Source organism: Camponotus floridanus, unplaced genomic scaffold, assembly GCF_003227725.1.
Source record: "Camponotus floridanus strain SB8 unplaced genomic scaffold, Cflo_v7.5 scaffold83, whole genome shotgun sequence".
Taxonomy (NCBI): Eukaryota; Metazoa; Arthropoda; class Insecta; order Hymenoptera; family Formicidae; genus Camponotus; species Camponotus floridanus.
The window spans coordinates 745,423-771,170 of NW_020229853.1; the positions used below are offsets into that span (position 1 = coordinate 745,423).

Below are 25,748 nucleotides of genomic sequence, written 5' to 3' on the forward strand. Positions count from 1 at the left end.
ACTTTGTAGTTCATGTGCACGTTTTTTAGATTAACAGAGGGCGTATCGCTTTCAGACATAGACATAGTAAATATAGACCGAGCATCCATTGTATAAGCGTTAAGCATACGAAAAGAAAGACAAAAGATGTAAGATGAGTTTCTTTCTCTTTTTAATGCCGAAGAAGTGGGGAGCCCTTCTCCTTATCTCCCCGCCCCTCCATGACGAACCGGCGCGAGAAGATGTGGAGAAGTGCTCCCCACTTCTCCGGCATTGAAAAGAGAAAGAAACTCATCTTACACCTTTTGTCTTTCTTTTCGTATGCTTAACGCTTATACAATGTATGCTCGGTCTATACTTACTATGTCTATGCTTTCAGAGATCACTTAAAAGCGGGCCATGACACCTCTCAGTTTTCTCTCTGTATATGCATGGCATAAAACTGGATCAATGAGCATTTTTGCATTAAGTTACTATAATTTTAATTTATTAAATTAAATTTTGCGCGTTAATATTTATCAAATGCATGAAACCGCAGTAATTTACCTCGCGAAATGAAGTACTCTATGAGATCTTATGCATCGGAAGAAGGGAGCAATATAGTTGAGAATAGATTTAATCATGCATGCACATGAAGAGAAACCGAACGAAAATTCATGCTTCTATGCACATCATGCATGAAATGGAACGCACTCTATATATCGATGATTATACTAAATCGCTAACAGCGATGTTATCCGTGAAGTTAAAATAGATATTTTACAATTGGGCACAATCACTGGTGGCACAGGCTGTGTACGTTGCGTAAACTATAGATTTTCAGTAATGGCGGTGATTATCGAAACGCAGCCACAATATAATTACTGTGCTAATAGGCAAAATATCAATCTAGAATATTAATATTTATCTATATATGAAAATAGCTTATATTTTAATAACTGTCAAAGTGTGAGAAATATACCTTTCCATTAAAATATAAATTAGTATATTAATCCAATCTATATATTTTGCCTAATTATAAATAACTATCTGTCAATGTTAACAGTCTAGATGTAATATGTAAAAATCTATAGTTTCAACGTATAATATACGTAATTAATTATTAATAAATGATCAAAAAAAAATTTAACGGAAATTTTGCGATATTAGAAAAATAATATTGCCATTATCACATATTATTATTATATTATTGTGCAAGTTCAATGATATCCATATTTTTATATATATTTGTTTTGGAAGTTATATTGTCCTCGTAAAACTTCTTCTTAACATATTCCTTAACTTGAATAAAAAATACTTAAATTTAAAAAAGCAGATTTTATAATTTGACTTTGAAATATTATAAATAAAATAGATCATATTTAGTGTATTTTAACCTACGATTAGCTCTTCAGCTTTTTAAATGTCAATTTATTTTTATCTTATATTGATTTTTTTCCTCAAAAACCATTCTTAGCATATTCGTGCGCGTTTTTATTAATTATGAATATTACAATTATAATAAGATTCTATTTATATTTTGGCCGTAATTTGTAAATTAGAATAGTTCCCAATTATTCCAACCAATAATTTCACACTTCATGTTTCTCTTCGATAATAGACAATAATCTGTCCTTTTGAAAATACATACATGTAAATATAGCAAGAATAAAATATCTCAAAATATGCACAAAATATTTTGCTAATGAAGGTGCGATAGAAAAATAGAGAAATTCGAAGAGAAAAAATAAAGAAGAACGACAGAATTATTTATTTCGATTATTTATGCTTATGACATCACGTGGTATTTTATATTCTTTATCCTAAAATGACACAAATAGTTATCCCGTACCATCCGTGCCATCCTTCTCCTTGTCGTTCAACGTCTATCGACCGACAAGCGGCAGCGCTGGCGGTAGCAGCGCCTCTCTAACAACGCCTGTGCGCGAGAAATGGCGGCTGCGTAGTCGATAACTCTCGGACTCGTTTTGTGTGTATCGTACGCGTCGAGGGTGGATTACGACGTGACGAAAAATTAACATCGAACAGGTTGTTGATGATGGCAATGTCGAATCTCTATTCCAAGATTTCTACTAAGCCGATGAAGCGCTTTCAAGACAATGTCACAGTCAAACAGACTAATGCCTGGATGAACGGTGAGAAAGAGAGAGAGAGAAGAAGCGGGAGAAAGAAAGAGAGAGAGAGAGAGAGAGAGAGATAGAATGAAAGAGCTGTATCTGTATGTCATTTATGCGAATAAGCAAATTTCTTATTTGTATGATGTACTTGATTTCGTGAGTGTGAATCTTTAGAGTTTACCGATCGAAACGCGTAAAAATTTCGATTTGTATGTATGTGGAATATATGGTAGTTCTTATATATATATATATATATATATATATATATATATATATATATATATATTGTTATTTAAATTTGAGACACACACATGTGCAAACATACACAGATGTTTCAGGTAGTCTTATATATATTGTTATTTAAATCTGACACATACATGCAAACATACATAGATATTCAGTCAAGATGAGCAATCGCTCGTATGCATGCAGAGCAAATAAAAATAATCCTATAAGTTCTTATAAAATTTATTTTTATAACTCCTGTTGTTATCATCATTTTATTATCATCATCGTTTACTTTCTATTCGATCAAAATGTGATTTTTTTCAAAAACAACTGGATGAAATGAAACAGCAGTATCCCTTTTTTAGAACACGATATGGAAAAACAATCTAAAAACGTATTTAAAAATTTAAAGGATTTTACCCTCAAAATTTTGTAAATTAGAAAAGGCTTACAGTCTGGTTTTCCGATCTAGTATCAAGAAATCTATTACGCTATATATTTTAATGACTTTTATTTCAGAGTAATTATTATCAATTATAAAAATCTACAGAATGATATAAAAAGTATTTTTAAAAAATGCTTGTCAAATTTTATTTTACCAAATATTTCAGTAGAGACGTTATAGAAAAAATTTTATACAAATTTTCATGGGATTATTTTTATTTGTTCTACATACGAGAAATTGCTCTTTACTGAAAACATTAAACGGAATGTAACAGAAAAACACACATATACGGAGCACACTGATCAGATACAAAATAACAATCCCAATCAAAAAGTCCACTTTTTAACCTGTGTTTTCTTTTCGTTTTTATACAATGTTAAAATTATCTAATTAAATGCTGTCTATAGTCTGTTTATAGCCCGATTATCCCGCTATTCTCTGATTTCCTGTCCTATCTTCCCTGCTTTTCGTTATAGATAAGCACTGATTAACTAACTTTAACATCGTATAAAAACGCAAAAAAAAAATTTTAATCAAAAAGTGTCTCAGTATTTTTCAATTTGGATTGTCCTGTATCTAATGATGTACTCTGTATGTTTTTTTAATTATATTCTACACACATACACAGGGGAAATCTAATAAAAAGTTCACCACATTTTTTCGTTTAGAGATAGGGAAAAAATCCATTATTAAAATTGTAAAATAAATAAGAACACATGCTATGAACCTCAAGTAAGTAATCATGAATATTCTTGGTTTCCATGTTATTAACAATAATTTTTTTTTTCAATAGGAAGCTTACTATACTTTTAAGTCATTTCATCGATAATACTCAGTGAACTTAATAATTTTCATATCAGAGTTTTTTTCAAAAAGTTACCGTTTTGCCAAAATATTTACAAAATTAAAATGAATCAAATCAGAGCGAAAATTTGAATCTGAATGATCTCACAGAGATAATCCACGTCTATCTTTATCATTTAGAAACATTGAGCTCTTACTTTGTAATTATTTGAAAATTAATACAATTTTACGAAATGACTTTGGATGGTTTGGAAACCGTAGCATATAAACGCAATATAAGTTAGCTGCTTGAGTAGCATTACATATTTTTTCTTAAAAAATAACTATGTGTTTTCTTTACACCAATTGATTCCTCTTATTATTTTCTACATAAAAGTATTAAGGTGAGGTAATCGAAAAATGAATATTTTACAAGATATTTTACGGTTTATGTAAAATTAAGAAATTTCAAGCCTCATAACTCGGAAAGTACTTAATGAAAACTAAATTATAGTGTTTTGGAAAACCCTTGAGATAAGCTACAAGAATATGTAATAAAAAATAGGCAGTTCCATTTATAAAATTGAGGGTGACTTTCACGTGATCTTCAAGTAACTATTTAAGATCAAATTAATGACACCATCTTATGTCTCCTTTAAAACTATATACCTTTTGTCTGAAACATTTTTTCGTATCTCACATATTGTTCAAAATATTTGCCTGTTAAGATTAAAATGAATCACTGTATATATATATATATATATATATATATATATATATATTCTTTATTTAATTTTTCGTTAATTATTGCGACAATCACAAAACAATAGAGGTCCTTCCTTCTTAATTTGAGCTAATCTACCTCCTTACTTCGTTAAGATCAAAAATTCCCTGCCACCCTGTATATAAAATATGTATATAAATGATATATATATATATATATATATATATATATATATATATTAATATTAAGTAATATTAAGAAGTTATTTAGATGGCTTGTTTTAAGTATCCCTATCCTGTATATATGTATATACAGGATAAGGTTAAAACAAGCCATCTAAATAACTTCTTAATATTTAATAACAGAAAATGTTTCAGACAAAATTTGTTTTGTTTCAAAGGGGACGAAAATGATATGACTTCGATTGAACGTTGGAGGGACAAGAACATTTCAAAATTATCATTTTTTTAAATGGAATAATATATTTTTTCATTTACCCCTTAACAGAATATTTTATGATGTGTACAATGATATATGATACAAGGTTAATCAAAGTCAACGAAAAAAAAACTTATTTTAACAAAGAGATCATGTACTCCCTTATCTTATTGTTTCAGATACATAATGTTAATAGAGATGATCAAAATGATAATTTTAAGCATCGATTTGTGGAACAAACTAAAACAACTATACGATATCAATATCTAAGAAAAATATGAAAGAGTGTATTAGAAGAGCACGTATTCTACAGATATAAATAAAATTCAAAATGCAGTATTTTTTACAAATAATTGTTTTAGGGCATATATTGATGCTCAAAATCATGATTTTGAACACCTATAAAAGCACTACGTATTGGAAGCAATAAGCTAAAACAGTGTTTAACTTTTTCGTTAAAATAAATTATTTTTTCTTCATAGGCGATTTTGATTAACTTGATATCATATATCAAGATGTTTTAAAATGTTCTATCAAGAAATAAATAAAAAATTACAGGTATGCATAAAATTTGCTTTTATGCATAAAAGGGGCCCTCGAATTTGCTTCATTTTTAAATATGTTATAGAGGAGATCTTTTCGAGTAATTTTGTATATATGCAGGGTATCCCAAAAGTCCCGGACCGGTCGAATATTTCATAAACTATGCACTTTAGAAAGAAATGTTTCAGAAAAGTTATATGGCTTGAAGGGGGCCATCAGATAGTGGCAATGATTTGACATGGGAGAGTCAGTTGAAAGTTACATGAAGATCACCGTCAATTTCTTAAATGGAACTCCCTATTTTTTATTACATATTCTTGTAGCTTATCTCGAGAACTTTCCAAAACACTATAATAAAGTATTTCTTCATTGAGTACTTTTCGAGTTATGAGGCTTGAAATCATTTCTTAATTTTGCATAAACCATAAAATATATAGTAAAACATTCATTTTTCGATTATCTTATCTTAATACTTTTACAAAATAATGAGTAATACTTGTACAAAATAATGAGAGGAATCAATTGGTGTAAAGAAAACACATAGTTGTTTTAAAAAAATATGTAATTTGCAATTAACAATTTTATATTTTTTCTTAAAAACAACTGTATGTTTTCTTTACACTAATTGATTCCTCTCATTATTTTGTACATAAAAGCATTAAGATAAGATAATCGAAAAATGAATATTTTACTATTTTATGGTTTATGTAAAATTAAGAAATGATTTTAAGCCTCATAACTCAAAAAGTACTCAATGAAGAAATACTTTATTATAGTGTTTTGGAAAGTTCTCGAGATAAGCTACAAGAATATGTAATAAAAAATAGGGAGTTCCATTTAAGAAATTGACGGTGATCTTCACGTGACTTTCAAATGACTCTCCCATGTCAAATCATTGCCACTATCTGATGGCCCCCTACAAGCCATATAACTTTTGTCTGAAACATTTCTTTCTAAAGTGCATAGTTTATGAAATATTCGACCGGTCCAGGACTTTTGGGACACTCTGTATATTTAATATAACACAAATTTTTCTTTTATTTTAGTGGAATCCCCAAGCAATACATCAGATTCACCACCGTCAGTTAGCCCACTTTCTTCATCCATCGTATTACAACGCGAAGGAACCAATGCAATAAATCAACCATTGAGTGCTCCTGCATCGCCTTTGTCTTGCTTATCATCGCCTATAACGCAATTAAATTTACCATCGCCCGGAGATTGCACTCAGGATCCCAATTGGCAAGCAACAAAACCTACAGTTCGGGAACGGAATGCGGCCATGTTTAATAATCATCTCATGGCCGATATCATATTTATTGTTGGCAGCCCAGGTATTTATCTATTCTCTTTTTCTTACTTTTTATCACTCGTGGAACAAAATGTTAATGTCATAATTATCATATCACAGGTCACACGCAAACAATACCAGCACATAAATATGTTCTTGCTACTGGTAGTTCTGTATTTTATGCCATGTTCTATGGAGGATTACCAGAAAATAAAAGAGACATTGAAGTTCCTGATGTTGAACCTGCTGCCTTTCTCGCGCTATTAAAGTAAGCATAAGCTCAGAATAACTTGAAGAAGTACCAATCAGAAAAAATATAATATCAGAAGTTAATGAAAATATAAATAAATAATATAAAATACGTTTATATATTATAAATTCTTAAATTTTAGAAATTTTGACTTTTGCTCCAGTTACATTATATGCTGTATTATTTGTCAAAAAAAAATAAATTAAAGAAAAAATCTATCACTTTGATTAGAAGAAAAAAATATATATACATATATTCATATTATTATAATAAACTTTTTTCAAGGTATATGTATTGTGACGAGGTACAACTAGAAGCGGATACAGTTCTGGCCACATTGTACGTTGCAAAAAAATACATAGTTCCACACTTAGCACGAGCATGCGTCAATTATTTGGAAACGAGTTTGACGGCAAAGAACGCATGTTTACTTCTGAGTCAATCTCGATTGTTTGAAGAACCTAATCTTATGCAACGTTGTTGGGAAGTGATCGATGCACAAGTAAGTCAAATCCAAAAGCCACTAAAAGTCATTGCTTTGAATGACAAGAATTTGGACGAAACGCTCGAAGATGATTCGAGTCCCTCCAGCGACTCAATCAATCGCGCTTCAAGTTTACATTCTTATGTTTACAATAGTAAATTTGATAATTTTTTATATCAAAATAATCAATATGGCAACAATGGATTGAGCGACAACAATTGTGAACGTCTCAAGGGCAGATTATCAATAGTGCCACATTACTTGAGTCTCTCGGAAAATGACTGTTGTACAAACATCCTCGCAGATGAGCATTTATCGTTTTCACTTTCCCGAACACGAAGTGAGCCTTACTTTTCGGATAATAAATTAGATCATGTTGAGGTCACGCAAAATATCACATATCAGGATAATTTGATAGATGAATATGAATATAGTAAAATTAATCGCAACGATGTCCTTAGGATAGCAACAAATCCTAATCAAATAATCAGCTAAGCGAAAACGGATAAAAATCAATAGATTTTAATGCATATTGAATTGCTTCTAATTGCTTATGATCATAGACAATTTCTAAAAAAAATATTGTTTTGATTATACAATATATATATAGGGTGGACCAATAACTCTGTCCACCTGGAATATCTCCGTTATTTTTAGAGATACAAAAATTTTGTACTTATAAAAGTTGTACGGTACCAAGAGCACCGTAATATGCTACTAATAATTTTTTTGTAGGCGGAGGTGCTTCAGAGATTTCAAGGTCATCTCCATTTTTTTTAATGGAACCCCCCATTTTTTATTACCTATTCTTATAGTTTATCTCGAGAGCTTTCTAAAACACTATAATAAAATATTTCTTCATTGAGTACTTTTCGAGTTATGAGGCTTGAAATAATTTCTTAATTTTATATAAAATATCTAGTAAAATATTCATTTTTTTATTATCTCACCTTAATACTTTTATATACAAAATTTAATACATAAATGTATTAAGGTAAGATAATCGAAAAATGAATATTTTACTAGATATTTTATGGTTTATGTAAAATTCAGAAATGATTTCAACCCTCATAACTCAAAAAGTACTCAATGAAGAAATACTTTATTATAGTGTTTTGGAAAGTTCTCGAGATAAGCTATAAGAATAGGTAATAAAAAATGTAGGGTTCCATTTAAAAAAATGGAGATGACCTTGAAATCTCTGAAGCGCCTCCACTTACAAAAAAAATTATTAGTAGCATATTACGGCCCTCTTGGTACCGTACAACTTTTATAAGTACAAAATTTTTATATCTCTAAAAATAACGGATATATTCCAGGTGGACAGAATTATTGGTCCTGTATGTGTATATATAAATATACAGGGTGGCCCATTTTGATCCATCCAGTCGAATATCTCGAAAACCAAACCCAGGAGAGAAAAATGTTTCAGACAAAAGTTGTTTGGTTTCGAGGGGGCCATAAGATGGTACCATTGGTTTGACCTTGAAGAGTCACATGAAGGTTACGTGAAAGTCATTTTAAATTTCTTAAATGGAACCCTATATATTTTTGCATATTCTTGTAGCTTATTTCGAGAGCTTTCCAAAACACTATAAAGAAATATTTTTTCATCGAGTACTTTTCGAGTTATGAGGCTTGAAATCATTTCTTAATTTTATATAAACCATAAAATATCTTGTAAAATATTCATTTTTCGATTATCTTATCTTAATACTTTTATGTACAAAATAATAAGAGGAATCAATTGGTGTAAAGAAAACAAAGAGTTGTTTCAAAGAAAAAATATCTAATTGTCAATTGCAAATTACATATTTTTTCTTTTAGTTATAATAAGTTAGTTATAATAATCAACTTGACCTTCATATGATCTTGAATACTTCATCCAAGGTTAAATTCTTATCATCATTAGGTGCATTTTATTTAGTCCTACAACTTTTTTCCTTACATATTTTTCATTATAGTTCATCGTTTTCGAGATATTTTAGCGTTCCGGAACTTTTTGAAGACCCCGTATATATATAAATATTTTATTACGTAACATTTTTTTTATAATTATCAAATCTATACGCGAGCCGACCAATTGAGATCTTAATATCATATAGTATTTATGTATAATATTATTTGGTATGATATGTACAGACTTTTTTGTTGTGTGTATTCTTATATCATCTCGGTGTATCATTATCATATAAATGTGAAATGTATTGTAAATCATATATTAAATTGCGGATATACAATCAAAGAAGAAATACGCAATACATTTCTCAGTTTTGATATATAATTTACATGTCTCATGTTTATACGATGATAATATACCAGTAAATACTATTTGTTACAGTAAAGTGAAATTAATAAATAATATAACGCAAGACTCGTGATATAAAATTATGTATATATATATATATATATATATATATATATATATATATAATTTTATATCACGAGTCTTGCGTTATATTATTTATTAATATAAAAATTATATATATATATATATATATATATATATATATATATTATTTTTTGAAACATTACAATAATAATATAACAGAATTGCACAATAATATTGTTATATATGTGTTTATACACTTGTTATAAACCAGACTAATTCATATTCAGTTTGTCATCATGAAATATAAAGCCTATAAAGGTCTTACATAGATCCAAAGTATATCTATTTTCTGTCAGTAATATTATATATTATAATTTTGAATGGGAAATTGCAATTAATTTAATGGTAATACTTATGTATATTACTTATGTATATTACTTGTAACATTCCACATATTGCTTTTACAATATAACAGTGTTTACTGCATAATAAAATGATATAAGAATATACAACAAATTTGTATGCATTTTTAGATAATACAGTCAGTATGGCTGATGTAATGATAATTGACAAAGAACAAGAGAAAACAAAAGAGAGTGAGAGAGAAATTGGAAAAGAGCGAGAAAAAATAAGACATAACGATTGAGCGAGTAAGAGAAAGAAAAATAAGAAATGTTTGACTACTGAACGCTAACGCAATTTTGTATTAAACACTGCCCATACAGAACATAATTTGTATACTGGATCCAAATGTTCGCCATACGAGATTTCATAAATAGGATATAGAATATTCATGGGGTATCCATGGATATATAGATAATATATACACATCCAGTAGATATCCCCACTAATTCGGGGATATACAGAGTGGCCCCAAATGTTCCAGCCAGATTTTGAGATCTTATAGGAAATTTAATTCTGAACAAAAAATTTCTTATAAACATGGATCGAAAAATGCTTCCTTAAGAAGTTATCGCTCAAAAACCTCTGATGAAGGAAGAGCAAAAGGTGAAAAGAAAATGAAATAAAAAGAAAATGAAACTAAATAAATTTCTTGAAAAACGTCTTTATTCATTTTCTATTACATGCTATTACTAAAATAGTTAAAAAAAATTAGTTAAAAAAAATTATTTTATTTTCATAAAAGAAAAAGATTTTTATTTTTTTATTTTTATCGTTTTTTAGAAGAAATTTATTTAGTTTCATTTTCTTTTCACCTTTTGCTCTTCCTTCATCAGAGATTTTTGAGCGATAACTTCTTAAGGAAGCATTTTTCGACCCATGTTTATACGAAATTTTTTGTTCAGAATTAAATTTCCTATAAGATCTCAAAGTCTGGCTGGAACGTTCGGGGCCACCCTGTAGATATTTTATATATCTAGATATCTACTAATTATCTGTAGTAGACATTGTGTAGATATATAGATGTTCGATAGATATCTATTAGATATATTTTTCGGTGGATTTATACATTTTTTAAATATGGAATGAATTCTTAACAGATTTCTTTATACAAAAATTTTCACATTTTGACTTTCATTACGATATTTCCGTTTAAAAAATATGTATAATAAAAATAACATTTTCTTTATATATTTTAAATTTAAGCTGTAAATTAAACCTAGTAAGAAGTCAATTTATATATATTGAATGGTTATTCAGATAATAAGATATTCTCAACTAGTCGATTCTCGTATAAGTGTCTCACTCCTGCTGCGCGTAATTTTTTATTTTAAAATAAAGTTTTGCTCTAAATTCTACATCGGTTCTTATTTGCCATTTTTATTAATTTAATTTTATATGATTATTTAAAAACATTCGTATTAATATCTATTATAATTTAGGTAAAAGTAAATAAAAAGTAAATAAAAAGTATGATATGTAGAACATCTCCTTTCTATATATTTTAAACTCTTTCCAATAAATACTTTTTAGGAATATAATATATGTAAACAAACGTATGAAATTAAAAAAATTGTTATTACAATATTATTTCAGGCAATTGTGTTAATATTAAACGCGTCACACGTTTTATTTACTTATGAATTTTATCAATATTATAAATTTATACGCTAATGTAATTATATTTAAAAAATTATATAATTATATAGTATATTATTTATTAAACAGATTTTTCATATAAAACATTACATTAAGTGTAATAATGAAATAAGACGAGATAATTTCAATAAAATAGCTTTGTGAAAATAAATAGTTGAAATATTATGTATAACTACACTAAATCAGTCTTGTAGCAATATATGAAATTCTCTCTAATACATAAATATAAAATTGTAGAAGTAATGTATATCTTGTTTTTCTCCATTTTTATGTATCAAATTTTGATATTTACTATTTTACAAATTAAATTTATCATCATTATTTCTATAAAATAAATGCCACACATATAATATCTCAACATTTATTCATAATGTAAATATGATACGATTTATATTAAATTTATATTATATATTAATATTTATATATTAAGCAACATTATTGTAAGTATAATATAAATTAAGACTAATATAAATAAACAAACAGAAATATGTTTTAATATTAATACAGAAATATTTTACTCATAACATTAAATCAATTCTAATGCAGTGTGCAAAAATACCATATTAATTAAAGTAAAAATAAATTAATGCTTATTAATTATCAAAAGATATAATTATTATATTGTTGTAAAATTTTATTTGAATGTGTAAAAAAACATATAATTATATATAATTTTTATTAAAGAAAATTTATAAATTATATTTTTAAATAAATTTTAGATTACAAAAGTGCAAATAAAAATAATCGAAAAAATAAAATTAGTAGCAATATATAAAATTGAGTCTAAACATTAAGTAAAAATTGTTGTATGACAGGCAGAAATGGCACTAAGATCCGACGGATTTATGGACATTGATATTCATACACTCGAATCTGTCTTATCTCGAGAGACACTAAATTGCAAAGAAATTCATATATGGAATGCTGCATTACGATGGGCTTCTGCGGAATGTATACGGCAAGATCTTGAGCCTACTCCAGTCAATCAAAGAAAATTATTAGGTAAGAAAAGAATGCTTTACGTGCACGCACACATATGTTCATATATGTTTATTTTTGGAAAAAAAAAAAACCCGGTTTATAAATAAGAGTTATAAAGGAGATATTTGTATGAGTGATGAACATAGTTTAAGTGCAATAGAAATAATCTTCAGACTTCTAAAACGTTTTTTATATTGACTGCAAGATATCTCTTTTACAACTTTTATTGGCAAATTATTTTTTTCAAAAATAAATAATTTCAAAAATATTAAAAATATACAATATTAGAAGTATTAGAATTATACAATTTAAAATAAGCTCTCTAGTGTATCTGTGTATATCTATATTTTTTTAGGGTCTGCCTTGTATTTAATTAGACTTCCTGCTATGAATCTAGAAGAGTTCGCAAACAATGCCGCACAGATAGGAATTCTAACGCATCAAGAAACAATTGATTTATTTTTGCATTTCACAGCTAGTAACAAGCCACAACTTTGTTTTCCTATCAAATCACGTCAAGGATTAAAAACTCAAGTAAGTAAAATCTAAGTAAATATATTATATAGAAAAATGTAATAAAAAATTTCGTATTCTTTTTCGATCGCATTTGTATTATGTCATTTCAATAGTGAGAAAAAATTATAAAACTTTAAATAGTATCGATAATGTAATAAGTTCTGTAAATAAGACATCCAATTAAAAAATTACTAATGTCATATTAATGTATATATGTGTACACATATGAATCTATTAGCTTTCAAAAATTTTCATAAATTATATTGATGACTAAACGTAACTGAATAAACGTAACAACAAATAATAAATAATAAATACAATAAATGATAAATTTGCTTGCTTGAAAGCTTAGAAAGATGAGAAATTCAATGTCCTTCAAATATAAAAACATATCCTATTCACAGAAAGTACTTTTTTATTTTTGATAAATAACCATCATGTCAAGCAAATTTATATACAGGGTGACCCATTTTAATCCATCCAGTCGAATATCTCGAAAACTAAGTCCAGGAGAGAAAAATGTTTCAGACAAAAGTTGTTTGGTTTCGAGGGAGGGGGCCATAAGATAGTACCATTGGTTTGACTTTGAAGAGTCATTTAAAGGTCGCTTTAATTTTTTTGACCTTCGCATGACCTTCAAATGACTCTTCAAGGTCAAACCAATGGTACCATCTTATGGCCCCCTCGAAACCAAACAACTTTTGTCTGAAACATTTTTCTTTCCCGGGCTTGATTTTCGAGATATTCGACTGAATTAAAATGGGCCACCCTGTATATTGTATTATTAATATAATTAACAATAATCAATAATCCTATATTATTTTAGTTATAATTTTGAATAAATAAGGATATCTGTTATTCACAGGTTTGCCATAGATTTCAATCCTGTGCATATAGATCAAATCAATGGCGGTACAGAGGTCGTTGCGACTCGATTCAATTTAGCGTTGATAAAAGAATATTTGTGGTGGGATTTGGTTTATATGGAAGTTCATCTGGTGCTGCAGATTACAATGTTAAAATAGAGTTGAAAAGGCTCGGGAATGTTTTGGCAGAAAACAATACTAAATTTTTTTCTGACGGTTCGAGCAATACGTTTCATGTGTATTTTGAGAATCCGATACAAATAGAACCAGAATGTTCGTATACGGCAAGTGCAATATTGGACGGTGGAGAATTGAGTTTTTTCGGTCAAGAAGGTATGTCAGAAGCGACGATCGGCAGTGTAAACTTTCAGTTTCAATGTAGCTCCGAAAGTACTAACGGTACCGGTGTACAAGGTGGACAAATTCCCGAATTAATTTTTTATGGGCCACCATCCGATGACTGACAGAAAAGTACAATGGAGCATATTGTGTAATTAATTAATAGCTTGCAACAAAAAATATTCAGATTATTCGTTGCAGATCTGCCAAATTTTAAAACATAGGAGAGAACGTGTATTCCATATAAGTATATTCTCTATATGAATTGAATATTCACATTTCACAAATTGAAATATTTCATTTAAATTATCCCCCAAAAAAGCACTTTTATGAAATTTTGAAAGCCTATACTCGAAAAAAAAAATATAGAACAAGATTGTGTATAATATTTTCAGGAATGCAACTATTAATGTTAAATTAATTCAATACAAAAAGCTATTTCCTTCATCTATTGTAGATATAATTAATTAAAAGTTAGCGTAAAATTATGCAATTATTATATTAATGAACAAAATTATTTTTAATGTAGAAATAATCTAATCTCAAATTTGACATTTTATATATTCTTGTAATTTATTAATTTAATAAGATTATATTCACTGATCTTTATATAATTTAGAATACGTCACAAATCTTATTATTTTATTATTATTAATTGCCTAAAAAAATATGATCAAAGTATAATGCTAAAAGTTGTTTCAATATAAAGAATGGTAACAAATTTTAATGCATTATTCAATATATTATTGTCTAAACGTGACTTATTCAGATATTATATTTTCGTAGAAAACAAAAGTCTATTATGCATATTATTATGCAATCTGGAAAAAATAAAAATAACATTTAAAATTAGATTCGTGCTAGTTAAAGTTTTTTTACAAATTTTTAAAAAATTTATATATTTGAGGTTTAAAATTTGTCACTGGCATCATTATTTGTATTGTATAAACGTTTAATTGTATATAAATATTTAATTGTATAAATATTAAATTGTATATAAACATTTAATTATAATTTTTAAAAAATTTTCGAAATGTCCTACTATCTTGTTCGTAAATTTATGTAAACAATTTTAGAAAAGTTGCTTTTTTACACGTATTTTATATGCTTGATTACATACTTTTATTTGATTTGAATACAAAATTGATGTTTTGCCAAATTGCCTTTTCGGGTAAAAAAATGATTGCTTAAAAATTGTAAATATCTGGAATAATAATATAATGTAAAAAAAAGAAATGTTTTATATCGCAAAAACTAAGTATTTATAAAATTAGTCTCTCTCCCCTCCCTCTCTTTCCTATCTCTTCTTTCTTTAATATAAGAGTTATTATGAAAAAATTAAAGATATAAAAGATATTATAAAAATTTTACAAAAAAATTATTAATACTGTATCTATGCAACTAACTATGGATATTGTTAAATAGCATTCTAGACAGAGAGAGAGGGGGAGGGGAGAGAGAGGAAGAGAGAGACAGATAGTATATGTGAATAATATGCTTCTCATCTTTAATTGAATGACGTGAATAATGTCATAATTGTTTTTAAAAAAAAATATGTAATTTGCAATTAACAATTATATACATATATATTTTTTTTTAAATACCTATGTTTTTTCTTTATACTTATAATTTATTTATCTCATTATTTTGTACATAAAAGTATTAAGGTAAAGTAATCAAAAAATGAATATTTTATTTGTATGAATAACTGTAAGAAAAGAGACGTGAGTTGAAGAAAAGAAAATAGTCTTGATAAATCAATCAATAATAATATCTTTGTTTACTAAATTAATAATAAAATCTGACAGGAAAAAAATCAAATCTTAATTTACTAAAGATAATTCATATAATGACTAAATTTTCAACGTATAATCGATTAAAAAGAGAATATTAATAATAATAAATCAATAACGCTTATATTATCTTAACGTTTATATATTAAACTAATGAAATAAATCTGTTGTTACAAGGTTGAATGAAATAATTTGCTGGAATTATTTCTTTTGAAGTAACTTAAATTAAATACATGTAAGAATAGAATTATAACAGCAATGATTTTGTAATATCATAGGCAGAAATAAATCAAATCCAATGATAGATGAGCCGTACAGTATTTCAAAGATTCTGACCATCGGCTCGAGCACACAAAGAACGTTGAGCGTAATTCAGATAGAGAGTGAGAGAGAGAGAAACAATGAGAGTCAATCTTGAAATGAGAGAGAGAGAGAATCACGAGATCGTTCATTAATCTGTAGTGTGAAATCCAAAGATTGTCTATAGGGTCTGCCTAGATGCCGAAAGCTTTCTAGGAGAGAGAGAGAGAGAAGCCAATGACCCTCGGACGAACACGGCTTAGCAAAGCCTCTCTTGCTTGAATCTTGATTTCACGAACGACACAGTTGAGAGTTAACATCCAGAGGATGTCCTTCGTATCTGTAGTAGATTCCTTCCCTTTGAGCTAGCGAAAATATTCTCGTTTGCGCGATATTCTTTACAAAGCACTACTGCGTATAAAGAACGACTACACGAGAGAGAATCACTTTGTGTTAGGGATGGGCGATGTTTACCGATTAATCGCAATGGTCGATAGTTTTTTTTCTAATAATCGATTAATCGGTTCGATATTTTCCTTATCCGATGTATCGATGTTCGATTCTTTATGTCAGACATCGAAGTTTTATTTTTTTTCTTATCAAAACATCTCATTGTAATAAAGCGTCGTCTACAATGAGATTTTTAAAGGTAAAGATTTAATCTATAGAATATAATCTCAAAATTGTTAATATCATCTTATATTAAACTTACCAAACTTTTTTATAGTGATTGTACAAAGAAATTCATAAAAATGCAAATTGTAATTTTACAAACCAAATATTTGCTTCCACTTACAAATTAAATAGTAATTTTATATTTAAGAAAGTTAAAAGTACTTTGCGCAATGTCAGATTTATGAATTAAAGTGTATTAGATGTATTAACTTTTGATATGGATGATTCGTGTAATTCCTCCTTAAAAAACACTCTTTTTGAAAAATAGTCGATTCATCGATTCTTTTTGTTAATAATCGATTAATGAACGTCGATATATTCAAAAATCGATTAATTTAGCATCGATTTTTTTTTCGTACATCGCCCATCCCTACTTTGTGTTCAAGAGAGGAGAACAAAGAAGAAGGAGAAGCGCCCTCTTCCGAGAAAAAGTCAAGATGGATGCAGGGTTGCTGATTTTGAAACCGCGTAGGCGCGGAATTTCAATATTTTTCAAACATTATTAGATATTTTGTGGTTTATATAAAATTAAGAAATTATTTCAAGCCTTATAAGTCGAAAAGTATTTAATGAAAAAATAATTTATTATAAGGTTGCAAAACGAAACAAAGTTCATTCTTAGTGAGGATTAAGATTAGATGTAGAATGAACTTTGCTTCGTTTGCATAGTGCATGCGTGGATGCAGTAGAAGACATTATTACAAATGTTATGTATAATTAAGTTTTATCAATATTAGTTGAGTGCAGTTTATATTCAAACCGTTTTGTGTGATGTGTTTGTTTTGTCTCGTCACTTTTTAGCACCTAAAAACAATTGTGCTTTATCATTCTTCCCTATTCTCTAAATTTGGTCCCGGCTGACTATTTTCTTTCCTCTAAACTTAAACTAAAGTCCAAAGAAGCCGATTTGATGAAACAGATTCAAAGCACCGTTAGACTATTAAACAGCATCCCAGTTTCGGATTTTCAAAACACCTTATACGAGTTGGAGAAGCGCGCCAAATTCTGTGTAGAATTAGACGAGATATATAGGGTATTTCATTTTAATTTCCCCAGGCAAATATTTCGGAAAATAATGAAAAATCGAAAAAATGTTTCAGACAAAAGTTGTATGGTTTCTAGGGGGACATAAGATGGTGCCATTAGTTTGATCACATGAAGATTACATGAAGGTCATTTTGAATTTCTTAAATGGAACACCCTATATATTTTTGCATATTCTTGTAGCTTATCTCGAATTTGCAATTACATTTTTTTTTTCGAAACAATTATGTGTTTTCTTTACACTAATTGACTCCTCTCATTATTTTGTACATAAAAGTATTAAGGTAAGATAATTTAAAAATGAATATTTTACAAGATATTTTACGGTTTATGTAAAATTAAGAAATAATTTCAAGCCTCATAACTCGGAAAGTATTTAATGAAAACTAACTTAATTATAGTGTTTTGGAAAGCTTTCGAGATAAGCTACAAGAATATGCAAAAATATATAGGGTGTCCAATTTAAAAAGTTGGAGGTGACCTTCACGTGACTCTTCAAGGTCAAACTAATGGCACCATCTTATGTCCCCCTTGAAACCATACAACTTTTGTCTGAAACATTTTTTCGATTTTTCATTATTTTCCGAAATATTTGCTTGGGGAAATTAAAACAAAACACCCTGCATATTGAAAAATAAATGATAATGTTGAAGATATAATGACTATTTCTATTTTTGGTAGAGATAGTACTAAAACTTTATAGCCAGACCGAGTATGTCAACATTTGTACAAGAGTGGGAATTTTGTTATACCTAATTAATCGAATCTTTATATGAATTCTTTATATGAATTCAGTTGGATTAACGAAAATTACATAGTATACTTCTCAAACTTTATAATTTTTGAATAAACAATGACCGCCAGCTAAAACCTTCAAAATGTTAATCAAAGATATGATAACATATCAATGATACACTTGTGAAAGACGGGCTCCTTTTTATGTATAATTACCAAAAGAAGTTGCAGAGTATGAAATAGTTGTCATATTCTCATTTTCTATTTTTCCTACATCATATCTTTTTAAAATATTATGTGACGTATAAAGTATCTAACTACACATGTCTCTGTCCTTCAATCTTGTCAGCTATTGCATAAAAATGTGCAATTTTATACAAAATATTGAATTTATCTGAAGCACTCCAAATATCTGTGTTTTTTCATATTAAAAAAATGTTTTAAATATATAAAAATTGTTTGTTACAAAGGAAAAAAAGATAAAAATTGATTTAGTCTTGAATGTAGATGCCAAAGTCATGTAAAAGTTAATCTTATTTTTTAAATGAAATCCTGATTGTTTTACATAAATCGATTTCCCACAATATTTAGTGTAAAAAATTAGAAAGATAAAATAAGAAATTGAATAGTTTAACTTTTAGTTTGAATAGTTTACGAGATATTTTATACCTTAATTTAATAATTTTGCATAAACTGTGAAATGTTTCGTAAAATATTTATGTTTCGATTATCTTATCTAAATATTTTTTTGCATAAAATAAAGAGAAAAATCAATTTGTGTAAAAAAAATACATAGTTGTTTTTAAGGAAAAATATGTAGTTGCTTGTTTACATTTCTTCATACTTTACCAATTGATTCTTTTCATTATTTTATTCTCATTATTTTACAAAAATATTGAAATAATATAATTGAAAAATATTTTTAAAATATTTTAGAGATATTTCACAATTTATGTAAAATTATTTCAAATTAAAATATGGAATGTCTTATAAACTATTTAATTTTTAGTCACCCTACTTTTATAATTTTTACGTCGAATAATACGAAGAATCGTTTAATATAAAAAAATTAGGTTCGATTCAAAAAATCAAGTTAATTTTTACATGATCTTGATACCTATATCTAAGATTAAAATATTTCTATCCTTTTCTTGAAATCAAACAACTTTTCTTTAAAACATTTTTTAATATGAATCCAAAAATAAAAGTTATTTGAGATGCAAGATAAATGGGACACTGTATAAGTTTATGATCTAGATTTAGCACTAAAATTTATTATATAGTAAAACTTAATTTTGACAATATTCAACAATTGAAATTAAACGAAAATTTTTTCGAAGAGAGTAATAGGATATTTTAATTATGAGCAAGATTGCTATACAGTTGCACTTTAAATATATCGTTAAGTTCAACTATGTCGTCATATATGTCCACACGCCTAGTATTAGGTTATAGTGGGACGGCTTTTCTCGCCGCGCACTTTTGCTCACGCGAATTGGCCGATCATTTTTAATTAATATTTCGAAATTTTACGTCGTTGTTTAAAAAATAGTATAGGACTTTTTAGTATGGATTAACGAAATCTACTTGTGGTTTTTTTTTGACAGATGATACGACGGACACCCTGTATAAACATATGCTTAACATAGGTCTTTATTTCTTTTCTTGAAATTATTTTCAATTTTTAATAATTTTAAATATTGTGCATTGTATAGTGGCAATAATGTGATATAATTGCAAATAAAACTTTTAGATTTCTTGTGCAATAATATATAATTGCAATTGACAGTTACATATTTTTTTGTTAAAAATAACTATTTTATACCAATTGATTCCTCTCATTATTTTAAGCATAAAAGTATTAAGGTAAGATAATTGAAAAATGAATATTTTACTAGATATTTTACGGTTTATGTAAGATTAAGAAATTATTTCAAGCTTCATAACTCGAAAAGTGCTTAATGAAAACTAACTTAATTATAGTGTTTTGAAAAGTTCTTGAGATAAGCTATAATAATATACAATAAAAAATAGGGGGTTTCATTAAAAAAATTCAAGGTGACCTTGTTCTGACCTTGATGATATCCTGATCTTGATTTCAATGCTTTTCCTTAAATATGATAAATTGATATTAGGAACATTGAAGTTTGTATTAATCTATTTATTATTTTTAAACTAAAAAAGTTTTTATATATATTATATAATGAGTAGTTACGTGATCATGTGAATATTCTATTAATAATTAGTATTACTTTGTCATAGTGCATAAACAGTTTTCAATATGTGACAAACAAAATATACAAGTAGCTTATTATTTTATTCCTTCTCATTTCAGATAAATAAATATTTCTAAAATGAAAAATAAATATTTTTAAAGTATTTTTCTTGCAAATTATTAATATTATTATTATTATTTATCAAATGCATGCACTCCGTTCCTTTCTCAAAAATATCTTACTTTCCAAAAAATTTTAACTTAAAAAATCAACCTAACTCATAATTTTCTCTAATCATTTAAGAATTATATAATTCATTTCTTAGAGAAGAGTTAAGTTAGATTAGAATTCTTTTGGAATGAAGATGCACGAGGAGGGATAAAACTTTGGTAAATGTTTATTTTAGGTTACACAGCTCCAAAAATTTTGATTTTCACATATGTTGTAGAAGATACATTCCTAAGTAATACACCGTTTGAATTTGTGGCAGTCTCTTTTCGTTTCTGAGATACACTTTTGAAATTTCATACTTTTGTCATCTTTTCGTTATATCCTATTTATATGTGTTTACATTTTTTGTTTACATTTGCTCATCAACTCATATTATATTTTACTTGTATGTTTATATTTTTTTGTTTATGTTTGCTTGTTGTCGCTTCCATATCGCTAAGCTATAGAATTATTGTTTAGTTTCGCTAGAAATCTTGAAATCTAGAATATATGTATTTGTAAACTTTGCTTTGTCTTTCAAAGTACATGCATGGATATCATTTGCCCCCCCCCCCATGGGAGGGCTCCACTTTTGGGAGATATAACCAAACTAATCTGTATCTAAAGTGTGGAATACCTGGCTTGAAACACATAAATAGGATATAACGAAAACATGACATAAAAGTATGAAACTTCAAAAGTGCATATTTCAGAAAAGAGACCGCCACAAAATTCAAACGGTGTACTACTTAGGAATGTATCCTCAACATATGTGAAAATAAAAATTTATTGAGCTGTGTAACCTAAAGTAAACATTTACCAAAACTTCTTCATCTGTATGTGAAAATCATAGACTTTTTCAAGTCCGAAAAATAACACAGATCTACATGATGTTGCGATCTGGAAAAGGAAAATAGTTTTTTATAATTTTTTGTGCTCTGAATTCGAATCTACAAGCAAAAATGTCTTATTAATGTCAAGTTTACAAAAAAATTGAATTGAAACTCCCAAAAGATGCATTTTTGACTATTTTTGACTATTTTTGACTATTTGGAAAATTCGTAGCTGATGAACCTGATGTTCGAAAAATTTTTGAAACAGCTTAAATTGAAGCTTGATCATTATACATTAATATGAAAATACACAGGGTTAGGAAAAAGTCTGGATACCCCTTAATATTTTGAAAAATACGCATTAAAAAAAAAATGTCTCAAAATCAAGAGTACAAATTAGGCAAAGAAAAACCACACAGTATAGATGTCAAAAACACAAATATTTCAAATTAATAATCGTACAAAAATAAATCAAATTAATTCGAACTCATTAATGTGTCTAAAGAAAAATGTCTCATACAAAAGTTATAGAGTTTTATGTGGCACACTACACAGCAACATTATTATGATCTCGAATAATGTTGTCAAGGTTATGTGAAAATTCAGCTTCAATTTTTTAAATGGAACCCCCTATTTTTCATTGCATATTCTTGTAGCTTACCTCAAGAGCTTTCCAAAACACTATAATAAATTATTTTTCCATGAAGTACTTTTCGAGTTATGAGGCTTGAAATCATTTCTTAATTTTACATAAACCATAAAATATCTTGTAAAATATTCATTTTTCGATTATCTTACCTTAATATTTTTATATACAAAATAATGAGAAGAATCAATTCGTGTAAAGAAAACACATAGTTGTTTCTAAGAAAAAATATGTAATTTGCAATTAATAATTCCATATTTTTTCTTGGAAACAACTATGTTATTTCTTTACACCAATTGATTCCTCTCATTATTTTGTACATAAAAGTATTAAGGTAAGATAATCGAAAAATGAATATTTTACTAGATATTTTATGGTTTATGTAAATTTAAGATATTATTTCAAGCCTTATAACTCGAAAAGTACTTAATGGAAAAACATTTAATTATAGTGTTTTGGAAAGCTCTCGATGTCAGCTACAATAATACCAATTATAAAATGGGGGTTTCCATTTTCGATTTTAAAGTTGACCTTCACATGACCTTCAAATGATTTTCCAAGATCAAATCATTGTCACCATCTTATGGCCCCTTTGAAGCCACACAACTTTTGTTTGAAACATTTTTCGATTTAACGCAGTGTTTCTGAGATGTTTGAGTGAGTCCTTTAAAATGGGACACCTTGTATATAAAAATAGAAAAAAAGACGTAAAAAGGAAAAAATATAAAATGTATAAAAAACATTAAAAAAAACATTTAAAAAGGATAAAAATATAAAAAAGAATAAAAAAAGATAAAAAGTAAAAAACAAAAAAGAAGAGTGTAATGTAGGTGGCTTCCACATTGTACACTTTAGTAGTATCAGCAGGCTGTTCTATAGCTAAATGGTCTACATGATATAATACATGCTATAATACATTGTGCCTGTGATAAAAGATTTGACATTTTCATATTAAAGTATGAAGTTTTAATTTGAGCCATTTTAAAAGTCTTTCGGACATCGGGCTCATCAACTGTGAATTTTCAAAAATGGTCAAAAATGCGTTTTTCGGGGTTTTCGATTTCAATCACATTTTTCTCGTAAACTTGATGTGATAGAATCGATTACATTCGAGAACATTATTGCTTGCGGATTTGGATTCAGTGAACAAAAACTACCAGGAACTATTATTCTTTCCAAGATCGCAGAAAAAAAGTATAAGTAAAAGTATAATTTCGCAGATCTGTATGATAGATTATTAAACTTTACTTTGTTATATAAAATTTTAATTTGTTATATCTTCTAAATCAATGCCATTCCTCACTTGATTTTTGTGAGAAGTTATTCAAAATAATCTTCCAATATATCTAAGCAACGAAAAAATCGGTGAAGTGTGATTATGAATATTTATTAAGATGTGTATTATTTAATTTAAAAAATGTTAAAAGTATATTATATTGCATAATAGATTATTAAACAAACTTTGTTATATCAAATTTTATATAATTTACTCTTTAAACATTCAAATATTGTATATAGTTTTTGCAGTTTCTAAAAAACTAAAGAAACTATAAATTCTCTGAGTAACCTGCATATAATATTTCCAAAAAATCGATTTCTGTAAACATATGCTGCATGTTACACGTTATCTTGCACAAAAACATATAATACAAGTCAGTGAGTCTCGGAAACAAGAACCAGAATAGTGATTTCCTATGTAATTCTCGATGGTGAATCCGTAGAATTACACTCTGGCACGTCAAGATTTCGAAATATCCTAATCTAAAAGTACACAAAATGCTATTTTGGCCGTTTTCAACCATCTTTAAAATCTATAACAATTTTTTATTAGCATTCGAGCTGTAATCGCTTTACAATAAAACCATCCAACCATCCTTCCCCGGTATAAAAGAGATTTATACTTAAAATAAAAGACAATTTTATTTTATGATTCAATATCAATTTATAAGCTTTCAAAATGATCTTTCACATGAATTTGATTATTAAATAGCAACCGCAATAAAATCCGCAATATAATCATTCCACATCACTCTGGCATAAAGGAAAATTAAATTTAAAATGAAAAATATTAATTATTGTACAACTAAATATTGTCTTATATTGCATATTTTACATACTTTAATTTAATTAAAGAAAGAATATATACTAAGATTCATCAAAATAAATTAAAAATATGCATATATTTGATTTTTTTTTAATTTCTGATTTACAAGATATGAAAGAATTATTGAATTATTTTGAACTATTAAAAAATTAATATAGACAAAAATATAAATTTGCGTCTTCATGCTCATCAGACCTGATTTTTACTTATAAAATTATGTGAAATCAATTATTCATTGAAATTATCACAAGAGAGAACAACTAAAAAGAATAATTATTTTGATACTTGAAAAGATAAAAGGATAGAACAATTCATCATGATTTAATTTGTAAAATACAATTTTATATGACAAAAGGTTAACATTTTCAACAATACATATAATTGAACTAAAGAATAAATGTTTAAAAATAGTAATTTTGTTTATTTTATCTTAAAAATGAACTGATAAATAATTTTGATAGAAAAAAGTCATTGTTTAACATTGTATCGTATTTAAAGAACTTATTTAAATAATTTGTACAGGGTATATACAGGTTACATACAACTTGTACATAATATATTGTACTGTGTATATTGTACTTGTATATATATTCAAATTTGTAAATAAATTGCCTAAGAATTTTCCAGATATTTTTGTTCAAAATTTCAAATAAAATTGAAGTAGATGCAATTTTAAGATAAGTATTTATTGTACGTGCTTTTTAACATAAATTAAATATATTTTAATATATTTTAAAGAACCCCGCACATTTTATATGAAAAAAGTGACTTCAAATTGGCTGAAATTGAAATATGTTGTAGTTTAGGTAGTGTTG

General features: G+C 27.3%; 2 protein-coding genes across 2 annotated transcripts in view; one reads left to right on the forward strand and one right to left on the reverse strand.

The window, feature by feature from the left end:
- The window catches only part of LOC105250138 (transcription factor IIIB 90 kDa subunit), a 63,085-nt gene that overhangs the window by 28,522 nt on the left and 8,815 nt on the right, over positions 1-25,748 (reverse strand). The gene's annotated exons all lie outside the window — the stretch shown is intronic.
- LOC105250175 (BTB/POZ domain-containing protein 6) lies at positions 1,879-14,720 on the forward strand. The gene is made up of 7 exons (XM_011256138.3): positions 1,879-2,114; positions 6,304-6,591; positions 6,669-6,816; positions 7,084-7,300; positions 12,491-12,677; positions 13,012-13,190; positions 14,038-14,720. Exons 1-7 carry the CDS (start codon positions 2,015-2,017, stop codon positions 14,500-14,502), a joined length of 1,584 nt encoding a protein of 527 aa, XP_011254440.1. The 5' UTR covers positions 1,879-2,014; the 3' UTR covers positions 14,503-14,720.

Bases quoted from the DNA above. Each gene is read 5' to 3' on its own strand.
- LOC105250175 (XM_011256138.3), top strand. From the start codon at position 2,015: ATGATGGCAATGTCGAATCTCTATTCCAAGATTTCTACTAAGCCGATG. The intron at 12,678-13,011 runs GTAAGAAAAGAA...ATATTTTTTTAG, and splicing joins CAATCAAAGAAAATTATTAG to GGTCTGCCTTGTATTTAATT. The intron at 13,191-14,037 runs GTAAGTAAAATC...TGTTATTCACAG, and splicing joins GTCAAGGATTAAAAACTCAA to GTTTGCCATAGATTTCAATC.